Below are 11693 nucleotides of genomic sequence, written 5' to 3'. Positions count from 1 at the left end.
ATCATGATTATTATTATTATTATTATTATTATTATTATTATCATGATATTATTATTATTATTATTATCATGATTATTATTATTATTATTTTATTTTATTTGTATTATTCAACTTGTACTTTACTTGAGTATTTCCGATTTTCTATATTAGTGAAAATACAGAGGGAAATGTTGTGCTTTTTACTTATACTACATTTATTTGACAGCTTTAGTTACTTTGCAGATTAAGATGATTAATTCATAATATAATCAACAAATACAATTTGATGTTTTACTATAAGTTAAAATAAGATTAGGGGGTAGAGTCACAAGTAAGGTGTGTATAAAGAAGTTTTAAGAAATTGCTCCACATTTACCAGCTGCAACTCTAAAGTGATGAACACATTAATGCATCAGTAATAATAATCAAATAAATTCTTAAATAGGCCACTCTGCATAATGAGTAATTTACTTGTCGGTACTTTCCCCATGCAAATAGTGTTTGTGTTATTTTATTGGAAGCAACATTAGGTATACAGAAAAAACGCAAATGTAATGATTGCCCTTCTATATTTTGGTCACTTCAAAGTAAATTCAAACTAATTATCTACTCTTGATATGCCAGTTGACACTTATTATAATTACATTTGAGCTTTTGCTACAGCTACAGTACTATGAACCAAACCCAATCCAAAAAATTGACATTGTATCCTAATTATTGTGCTTTTTGATGAATGATGTGCACTGGCGCTTATTCCCTTTATTGTTTTCAATTTTTATTGGTCAAATTTGAACGCACACGAAAAAAACAATCCAGACGAAGGCAGTTGACCGTCGAAAGATATATCCTTGTGACGATAAGGGAAAGCCAGGAGGACGAGTAGATTGCCGATAGCTGTTACCCACATCAGAGATGAGAGCGGCTAGGTAGCTAGCTAACCTAGCATGGTTTGATGGAGGCTGACCGGGGGTCGGAAAACCACGATGGAGCGGCAGCGACAGGCAGCGGCGTAGTTTCACCTGGGAACTGAGTTGCGCTTAAACCTCCCCAGCTTGTACACAGTAACTGAGCACGGAGAGGAACATCACGATATGCAGTGAGTACCGATTTCCAACCGGCGGTGCTAACGGAACTGGATCAATCCCGCTAAAAGTTTGGAGCCGCCAGGCCCGCTGCCACTAGCGCTAGCTTAGCCGGTTAGCTCAGCTCAGGCATCATCCTCTAATGTGGAAACCTGCCGGCTTTTACACTGGATTAACGCGTTACTAGTGCGTTATTTCTGTCTTCCACATTTGTTTCATGCTAACACATGTATTTAGATTGTCATCATAGGTGTATTCAACGTTTAATGCCTTTAGTAAACACATTAGCTCGCTCCTATCTTTGCTAGCTAATTAGTTAGCTTCTCGGAAGATGCTCAGGAGGGTTAATATTGTCATGGAGATGATGAATTGTATTTAAAGCACAATCATAAACATGCACCTTCTTTAGCAGTCCTTTGTCGACATGAAGCCAGCCTGTTCAAACAGTTTGGTGTAATTGGTGACATTTAGTTTGATAGACTGAGAGTGGGAGTGATGTGCAGGTGTCCTCCCCCAGGTGTGTGACACGCAGGGGTGGAAGAAGTGCTCAGATCATTTACTTCAGTAAAAGTAGTAACGTTAATATCACACTGTAGAAATATTCTGTTACAAGTCAAAGTCCTGCTTTCAAAATGTTCCTTGCTTAAAAGTACACAAGTTTTATCAAAATATACAGAAGAGTGCCAAAAGTAAAAGTACTCATTATGCAGAAAACATATATTAATATTTGATTATAATCATTGATAGCTTAATGTAGTTAAAAACTTTGATTTATTGATTGAAATAAAGTAGGTCAAAACTGTACTCAAGTACAGTACTTTATTAAATATTCTTGGTTACTTCCAACGCCCGGTTTGTAATTTGAAATGTTTCAGGTCATGAAGCGGGTTCGCACTGAGCAGATCCAGTACGCTGTGGCTCAGTACCTGAAGCGGAGGCAGTATGTGGACACGGACAGCTCCCTGAAAGGAGCCAAGCTCTTCCAGTCAGCAGAAGAGATGGCTGCCAGCCTCACGGGTGAGCACACTGAGATGAGGATGGTGATGACATGTTGTGCTTCACTTGTCTTCATGTTGTTTTGCATCATTTAGAATAGAAAAGTTTACAATAGAAAAACATAAGAAATACGTAAAAATATGTGTTTATAGTGGAAGAGCTGCACAGTTTTGTGTCGCTCTGTGCAAAATGACCAGGAGATGTGTAAAAGCTCACAGTATGAAGTATTATTAATAAATATTAGGGATGCTAATGATTAATCACTTTCATCCAATTAATAATTTACCTGATAAGAAATATATTAACCGATAAAGCAGAAGAGGAGGGACGTGTGGTGTAACTCAGCAAAGTTTAGTGTAGATTTGCTGAAGGCAGTTACGCCACCAGGTGGAGCCTCTTCCTTTAGTATGAGACTGAGCTACAGGTGTAAGGACAGTGAGACAGGTGTGCACAGGCACTCAGTCCTGAGAAAAGGTTTCATCGCTTATACAATATCTCAGGTTACCTTTCATGCAACCAGCTACCTTTTTAAAATGCTGCTTACATTTTAAAACCTTTCATGATACGCACACTAATGATGGTACTTTGTCCGCGCCCTGCTTCTCTGAGCAGTGCAGACAGAGTCGGGATGTGCCAACATCGTGTCTGCTGCACCCTGCCAGTCCGACCCTCAGCAGTACGAGGCTCAGTACTCGCGGCTGCGCTGCTTTCTCTCAGGTATCACTTTCACATTCCTGCTGCACATTCTGCTCCAAGCTGTTTTAGAAAATGTCATTTTTAAATGCTCTATGACCTGATAATATGAGAACTCCTTTTATTTCCAATAAATCAGAAACAGAAATATCCTGGGCAAAGGAGGTGAGCAGCATCCTCTACCCGCTCTTCGTCTACCTCCACCTGGACTTGGTGCACTGCGGCCTGAAGGGGGCGGTAGATGGTTTTTACAGTCGTTTCCACAGCGCCTTTCTTCAGGACAGCGAGCAGCGTGCCACCATAGAGCAGCTCCGCCATGTTCTCACCGCTCAGGACGTTGCAGCCAACCCCAAGCTGAGTGCTTTCCTGGAGCACAAGTACTTGGTGCACCTGACGGAGCCGGCCTACAGCTACCTGCTGCGCTACCTGCAGAGTGAGGACAACAGCGCCGTCTGCAGGGCGCTTAGCACACACCTGCAGGTGGAGGTCACCGCGTCGAGGCGCACAGACTACCAGCTCTATGGAGCTGCAGGTGGGGCGACCGACGCCCCAAACTCCACCTCCTCCTGGGCGGGGGTGGATGGGGCGGAGGGCGTAGAGGGGGTGGAGGTCCCTGCAGGGATCCCACAGAGTGAGGCAGCCCTTGAGGCTCTGCAGGACTGCATCAAGAAGGTCCGTGAGGGCCCCCCCACGCTCACCACCGTGTGTTTTTACGCCTTCCATCACACGGAGCAGATGTTGAACACCGCAGAGGTGTCGGCCGACAGCCGGCTGCTGGCCGCCGGCTTTGACAGCTCCACCGTGAAACTGTGGAGCCTCCGAGCCAGAAAGCTGAAGGCCAAAGCGCATCAGGCGGACGTGTCGCTCATCCACCTGGCCTGTGACGTGCTGGAAGAGGAAGTGAGTCTGACGGTTGTTTCAAACGGCTTCAATGTGTTTAATCACGAAGACACAAACAGTAACAGCGAGTTTACTGCGTGACACGCAGAGCTTATACTTCTTTATCCGTCTCTGTCTTCACTTAGTAAATAATTATTTATACATTTTTAGAAAAGGTCGACAGATGTTTGTCTGAATAATATTTTAATATTCAAAGATTAATAATGTATCTATGTTTATATATTAGTGTTTTAATTACTTACAGACAAAGTGAAATCATGACATCGCTCATTTAGACGGTTTGTTTGATGAAACGAGACGTTTGAAGAAGGGAAATCATCATCGACATTGTTCTTAATGTTTTCTGACATTTTATAGACAAAACAATTTAATAAAATAAATAATAAATATAATTGTAAGCCCAACTAACTAACTTCAAACTGTTTTTGATTTAATTATTTCTTCCCCAGAATTTGAACTCAAACCTTTGAAAAGACAAAGAACAGTTTTGGCTGCAGACCGGTAATGTCAGATGTCACGTTTGTTTCTTCCTCAGGTGGAGGAAGAGGACGGCTCCGGCAGCGAGGTGAAGACGCTGCGAGGTCACAGCGGCCCCGTGTTCCGCACCGCCTTCCTGACGGACAGCTCCGGCCTGCTCTCCTGCTCTGAGGACACAACCATCCGCTACTGGGACCTGGGCAGCTTCACCAACACGGCGCTGTACCGGGGCCACGCCTACCCGGTGTGGGACGTGGACGTCAGCCCCTGCAGCCTTTACTTCGCCAGCGGCTCCCACGACCGCACGGCCCGACTCTGGACGTTCTCCCGCACCTACCCGCTGCGGCTTTACGCCGGGCATCTCGCCGACGTCGACTGTGTCAAATTCCACCCCAACTCTAACTACCTGGCCACCGGCTCCACAGACAAGACTGTGCGGCTGTGGAGCACCCAGCAGGGGGCGTCTGTTCGCCTCTTCACTGGCCACCGTGGCTCGGTGCTGTCGCTCGCTTTCTCCCCTAACGGGAAGTACTTGGCGTCCGCCGGCGAGGACCAGAGGGTGAAGCTTTGGGACTTAGCATCAGGGACGTTGTTCAAAGACCTGCGGGGACACACGGACAGCGTCACCAGCCTGTCTTTCAGCCTGGACAGCAGCCTGGTGGCGTCGTCGTCTATAGACAACTCAGTCCGGGTGTGGGACATCAGGAACTCCCACGCCGGCACGCCAGCTGACGGCTCGTCTGGCGAACTGGTGGGACTGTACACTGGAAACACCAGCAGCGTGCTGAACGTGCAGTTCATGGCCTGCAACCTGCTGCTGGTGACGGGAACGGCACCAGAGAAAGCGGAACAGTAGCCACGGCCGTCTGGTTGTTGTGTTGGTGTTGGTGAGACGAGCTGGAACATCTGCAGATGTTTGTTTGAAGATGTTCTCACCAGTTCCCATCGCTGAGCCAACACCTGCACAGGAGTCAGATTTGAGTTTTCCTCATTAGTTCTTGCCTCGGCATAGAAAAGTCTCTTTCTCTTCCAAAGCTGGCTCAGATGTTCCTTTTCTAGATAAATTATAACTCGTCCTCGTGGTATTCTCTTCTTACCAAAGCGTCTCCTCTAGATGTCAGTATTAAAGAGTCCCTCAGTGTAACGTTCTGGTGCCTTGGTGGTCGAAAAACAGTTTACTCTGCTGTCATGCACAAGTTCTACGACCTATACAAGCAGCATATCAAATGTGACTGTTGGAAAATATTCTTCCTGATGAAAATATTCTGAACTGAGAAAAAACCAAAAGAGAAGTGACAAGGGTTTGTTGCACCGATGAGTATTATGGGATACATCTTTGCTGGTTATACTGAGCTGCACCTGCTTTACCACAACTCGCGTGTAAATGTGTCTGACGTTCAGAGAAACACATTAGTTGAGCTGTTTCACCCAAAGTCATTTTAATCTCTGTCACGAGCTCAAGGAAGTGTTTAGCTTAGCTTAGCACAAAGACTGGAAGCGGGGGGAAACTGCTAGCACAGCGTTGGGTTAGAAATACACCTTCCAGAAGTGGTTCAGGCTGAGCTGATGAGTTTCAGATCAAAACAAATCTTTATTTCGATGCATCTGAGGAACATGAACACGCTTTACTACAAATATGATTTGTTTTTACGTTTAACAAACAAAGCTAAACGTCGTCCGAACACCAGCTGACGTACAGGAACAGTTCCTCTGAAGTAAACCACACGTGACGCGTGACGCTGGCTTTGGGCTCCACAACTTCTGATACTTGGGGCTACAGACCCCAAAAGAAATGGAGCGCCAAGTTTTGGGAAATGTTTGTTAAAGGCGCCTTTTTATCATCAACAACATCGTTTTCTGTTCCATATTTATCTCTTCAGGTATTAGAAAAGTTACAAATGTGACTGAAAGAAGTTTTCTTACTTTCAGAATGATCTGACTCTGGGTGAAACAGCAAACGCTGAGTACTACGTAAATGTGGGACTGTTCCTTTAAAGATCTGTTTATGTTTGACCTTCTCATCGCACCGTTCACCTGCTGCCCCTTCAGTGACACCGCAGCCGTTGGTTAATCCATTGCATACAAAGCGACTTTGATCCGAATACTCGTGACCTGCAACTCCATCACTTCCTGTTGTCGAACAAGATTCACATCTACAGGAAGAAAACGTTGAGAAATGAAGAAGATATGTTCTATTGATGCTCGTAGAGTTTAGAGACTTCAGAGGTCAAATACAAACGAGACCAGAAAGACTTTAAATATCACCGGGACAGGAAGTGGTCGTTTCTTCTCCTTTGTTTTGTCGAGTCGACCGACTGTAGGGTTTCAGTAACAAACGTGTAAATATCCGTGTTGAGGAAATTTCTAAGAATCAAAGGCTGTATTTTTTCGCACTATTCTTCGCGGCACAAACTGCATGTTTAAAAAAAGTGTAAATATTCTGTATTTTTGTAATATTTTGGCTACAAAGAGTCGCCATCCAGGCTGAGCTGAACGAGGGCTAAAGCGATATCGATTCTCATATCACAACATTCAAAAGTGTGATTGTATTTCTTTTTATATATAGATATAGATATATAGATATATATATATATATATATATATATATATATATATATATATCTATATATAATATATATATATATATATTAATATTAAATATATATTATCTATATATATATATTAATATTAATATATAATTAATATATATATTAATATATATATATATATTAATATATATATATATTAATATTAATATATATATATTAATATATATATTAATATTTATATATATTAATATTAATATATATATTAATACTTAATATATATATATTAATATATATATATATATATATATTAATATATATATATTAATATATATATATATTAATATAGTGTTTTGAATATTTAATTCATAAATTCAGCCTGGAAGTTGTCCTTTATGTTTGTCCTTAAACCTTTGTTCCCTCCTGTAGCCCAAAAACAAGGAATAAAGAACAGAATTTATTTGAACTAACGCTTCTGTCACTTCCTTTTCTTTATTATCTCCACCTGGAGTTTGTTTGTCTGCAGGTTTATGGAAAAACTATGAACCAGATTTTCTGGCTGTTGATACAGATCAGAAGAAACACTAACAAACTATCCTGCGCTTGTTTTGCATTTTACAGCTGATCCAAGAGGCTTTTTAAACACTTTATTTATCTGGAGGAGGAGGAGGATCTTCTCAACACATAAAGGAACACTTCATCACACAGTGTATCACAAACACTCCACACATCTGGAGGTACAGGCTTCACACTGGACAGGGAGGAACTGAAGCTGTCAGACTAATGTCGTGGAGATTAAAGTACAATGTTTCCTCTGAATTGTAGGAGTATGAAGAAGCTTGAAAAGGAAATACTGTACGTAAAGTACAAGTACCTTGAATTTGTAGTTAAGTACAGTACCTTCTCCACTGTCTTATGTATTTATTTGTTACATTTTGTTTTGCAAAGTTAGGAAAGCAAGCTCAAGTGTGATGTTGCCGAACACATAAAGGTTTGATCCCAGTCACCTCCACACAGTGAGGCTGATGCAGCTGATCATTTAAACATCCAGAGCCCAGCAGTTTATAAACCCTCACAAATCTCACTACACAACATGTTAAGTTGTCGATGCATTCATCTTAAGTTATGTGAAGAATCCAGAGACTGCAGCAGGAATGTTGTCGTAGAGCAGCCAGAAGCCTCAGACTGTGGGAGGCAGCAGGGTGCAGCAGAGGCGAGGGTGGCACTCCCCGACTGTCTGCTCAGAGACCGAGAGGGAGGGAAAGACTTAATGTGCACAAAACCCCTATCACCTGTCGTATGTCTCTTTGTGGTCGTTTTGTCTCTTTGTGGTTGTTTTGCGTCTCTTTGTGGTTGTTTTGCGTCTCTTTGTGGTCGTTGTGTCTCTTTGTGGTTGTTTTGCGTCTTTTTGTGGTTGTTTTGCGTCTCCTTGTGGTTGTTTTGCGTCTCCTTGTGGTTGTTTTGTCTCTTTGGGGTCGTTATGCGTCTCTCTGAAGTTGCTTAGTGCCACCTTATAGTTGTTTTACTTGTTTTAGTCGCTTTGCTTCTTCTCTGTGATGAGAGGTCTACAGTAGAGTCACAAGGAAACTCATTTATGGTCCGTTCATCAATTCCCTATAAGCTGCTCATCCTTTTGAGGGTCGCTGCTGGGCTGCAGCAGATCCCAGCTGAGATTTAGGCGAGAGGCGGAGGACACCCTGACAAACAGACTGTTGTGGGCAATGTTGAGTCTCTAATCCTGCACTGCATGTCTTTGGACTGTGGAAGCATACAACATGCTTTCAATGAGGCAACAGCATTTACCCAGTTATGGTAAAGATATGCTACAACATCACTTCTGTGGTCCTTAAATGCACCATGGTGTCTGAGTCAGAGATGCTGATTTGAAGTGCAACACTTCTAACTATTTAATGTATGTGTTGCCAAATCATCAGGAATAAATGATTACAGTTCCCTGCAAGCCGAGCCCAGAGAGGGAGGGAGAGGGAGGGAGTGGGCGAGGTTCACCGCCACAGGAGGACAAACCGGTTTCTGTCTGGAGGGTGTATACCTGACAGCCCTACCGACCTGACAGGTTCATCCGTGTATCAAACACACACGCAGCAGGAGTCTCGCTCCATCACACACACCACCTCACGTCTCCTTCTTCCACTCACTGAGCTTCTTCTTCCAGAAGAAGATGCCTCTCCAGTCCACTCAGTCGGGCAGGGGCTTCGGCTCCAACAAGGCCGTGGGCACGCAGTCGGATGGGAAGTCGTTTGAGGATCTGAGGCACGAATGTCTGAAGAATGGCGTCCTGTTTGAGGATCAAGACTTCCCCGCTGTCGACTCCTCGCTCTACTTCAGCCAGAGTGTGCCTGTCAATATTGAATGGAAGAGGCCCAAGGTATGTACCCACACATCAGGTTCGAGGGTGATGCTGTGGTCGAGCAGAAACCAGACAACTGAGGAAGTCGTGTCGGGAAAGTGACCAAATCTTAAATCCAGTTTTTGAAATGTTGGATGAATGAACTGTTGTGGTTTCTATGATGCGTCAACACTTGCTTTCACATTATAGTTGTTTTAAGTTATAAAACTATTTACTATTCTAATAGTAATACATTTACTGAAACATCTTATCAAGTCGTAAATGTAAAACTCTGGTTCAGTACAACCTGAATGAGCGTTGGCACCAGAGAATCTACTGAATAAATAAAGTGAACGTTTATTTCAAGTTTAATACAAAAAGGAAATTAAGTATTTATCCAGTCGAAGCTGCAAAACCAGTTCTGCAAGAGAACCGTGTAAACAGAGTGAAGTGCAGGTTTCCTCACTGTGAGCGTCGCACACTTTATCCCCACACGCCTCAACGTTATCTGCAGTGAAGAGAAACACACGTTCAGCTCATTCGGTTGAGATGAGCTCTTACAGCATTGTTTCACTGCGAACACGCCGACCTGAGTAAACTGTTAAACTCACCGCTCACGTTCGTTACAACATTTCTCTCTTGGGCGTTTCTTCTGAGTAAATGCTGGTTGTGTGTGTTTCTGTGTGTTTCAGTGATTTCACGCTGATTAATATGCCTGGAATGTGGTCACACCTTTTAAAGGCACCTGTGTCACCTGTCAACTGTCATCCATGTTGTTTCTTAAATGATCCGACCTGTTCTGTTTCCTGTTCCTCCACAGGAGATCTGCGACAACCCAAAGTTCATTGTCGGCGATGCAAACCGGACAGACATTTGCCAGGGACAGCTGGGTTGGTGCTCAACTTGTCTGCATGACTCATTTTGTGTATTGCATTTATTTCAAGATTCCAGATTTACAAGGCTTTATTGTTTTATGTACAACAATGCAACAGACAGTGAGACGCAGTCATGAAGTATATATATATATAATGTAAGATGAAATACTGTACAGTAGAATTAAATATATGTATACTGTTATATTGAGGTATGAATGAAAACACATGTATGAATGTGTAATACATGAACAGATAACTTACCCATGATGCACCTGTTTTGTCACCACAGGGGACTGCTGGCTCCTCGCAGCCATCGCGTCCTTGACCCTCAAAAAAGACACCATGGCCCGAGTCATCCCCCACGACCAGGACTTCGACCGCAGATACGCCGGCATCTTTCACTTCCAGGTACGCTGTCGTCTCATTGGCTGCAGACCGATGAGGCGGAGACGGATCATTGGCTGAAACGTGTCCCTCTGACTGACCCGTGTGCCGACGTTTCACACTTTACCTTGTAAAAGACACAAATAACCGACTCAGATTAATGCAGAATAAATGTGACTCACTATGAGGAAGCAGCTGAAGCGTACAGTTTACGTTTAATGATTTAAAACTACTTTCATTTAGTAAATTAACCAATAATAAATCTATACATCTCTCAGCTCAGCTGTCCTTTCCATGGTGGCGAGAGGCACAAATATATATATATATATATATATATATATATATATATATATATATATATATATATATATATATATATATAAAGGTTTCAATGTATTACCACAACCTTCACTTCCCTTTGATATCTATTAGACTCTGTTGTATGTTTGCTTGATTGACAGGTGGTCTGAACGTCTCAGATAAGTGTTTTGTGATTGTCTGTTGCTCCCTCAGTTCTGGCATCACAACAAATGGCTGGACGTGGTGGTGGACGACAGGCTGCCGACCGTCAGAGACAAACTCATCATGCTTCACTCCGCCTCCAACAACGAGTTCTGGAGCGCCCTGCTGGAGAAAGCCTACGCCAAGTAAAAACTTAGTTTGTGACACATGACCACGATCCTATCACACTGCACTTCTACACTTCATCATGTGACTGTCAGCTGCTCTGTACATTACACCCACAATAATCAAGTTGTAGACGGAAGGAAATGAGTTCTTAGCGCTTTATTTATAGTGGAACGGTGAAGGACCATTAAAATGAACAGGGTGCATCCTCTGGGGAGTGAGAACGTTCTGCATTTGAGCTCCTGTTAGACGACGTTTAGTCACTGAGGAGAGGTCGTTGTTAAAGGAGCTCAGTGAAACGAACTGTTAGCGCTGCAGCGGTCAAACACCTGCTGATCTCAGGGTGTTAGTACACAGACACACAATGTTCACACGGGGAATACAAACTACACTTCTGGTTGTTCCAACATCATATCTGGCTCTTCCAGTAATAATTAGAAACGCTTCGTCCTCTCAAATGTGTCTGCTTTACAAAACTGTAATTGTTTAACTCTTTAAGTCGGGCCATGTGAATCATTGTGGCGCGTTTCTTTCAGACTGCACGGCAGCTACGAGTCGCTGAAGGGCGGCAGCACGATGGAGGCCATGGAGGATTTTACCGGCGGTGTCGGGGAAATCTACGAAACCAAGAAAGCGCCAGACAATCTGTTCTCAATCATGAGGAAGGCGATGGACAGAGGCTCCATGATGGGATGCTCCATTGATGTGAGGACTCTTATTTATACCATTTCAGTGTTTATCATGTCGGCCCCGACATGCAACAGACCCCCCATACCTCCTTTACAGA

The 11693-nt window shown here is 43.1% G+C and overlaps 2 protein-coding genes across 2 annotated transcripts in view; both read left to right on the top strand.

Moving 5' to 3' along the window:
- The first annotated feature begins 861 nt into the window (after positions 1 to 861).
- LOC115006220 (TAF5-like RNA polymerase II p300/CBP-associated factor-associated factor 65 kDa subunit 5L) lies at positions 862 to 6648 on the top strand. Its single transcript, XM_029428337.1, has 5 exons — positions 862 to 1075; positions 1937 to 2078; positions 2670 to 2774; positions 2890 to 3650; positions 4186 to 6648. Exons 2-5 carry the CDS (start codon positions 1940 to 1942, stop codon positions 4981 to 4983), a joined length of 1803 nt encoding a protein of 600 aa, XP_029284197.1. The 5' UTR covers positions 862 to 1075; positions 1937 to 1939; the 3' UTR covers positions 4984 to 6648.
- A 2204-nt stretch (positions 6649 to 8852) lies between these two features.
- The window catches only part of capn9 (calpain 9), a gene marked incomplete at its 3' end in the record, with an annotated part of 7921 nt that continues 5080 nt past the window's right edge, over positions 8853 to 11693 (top strand). Inside the window, exons 1-5 of the mRNA XM_029428338.1 lie at positions 8853 to 9059; positions 9841 to 9910; positions 10185 to 10303; positions 10793 to 10926; positions 11443 to 11611. Coding sequence (XP_029284198.1) covers positions 8853 to 9059; positions 9841 to 9910; positions 10185 to 10303; positions 10793 to 10926; positions 11443 to 11611 — 699 coding nt within the window. The remainder of the gene's footprint in view (positions 9060 to 9840; positions 9911 to 10184; positions 10304 to 10792; positions 10927 to 11442; positions 11612 to 11693) is intronic.

Source organism: Cottoperca gobio, unplaced genomic scaffold (assembly GCF_900634415.1).
Source record: "Cottoperca gobio unplaced genomic scaffold, fCotGob3.1 fCotGob3_70arrow_ctg1, whole genome shotgun sequence".
NCBI lineage: Eukaryota > Metazoa > Chordata > Actinopteri > Perciformes > Bovichtidae > Cottoperca > Cottoperca gobio.
The sequence above is the reverse complement of the archived record's forward strand: the minus strand, read 5'-3'. Positions and strand labels throughout refer to the sequence as shown.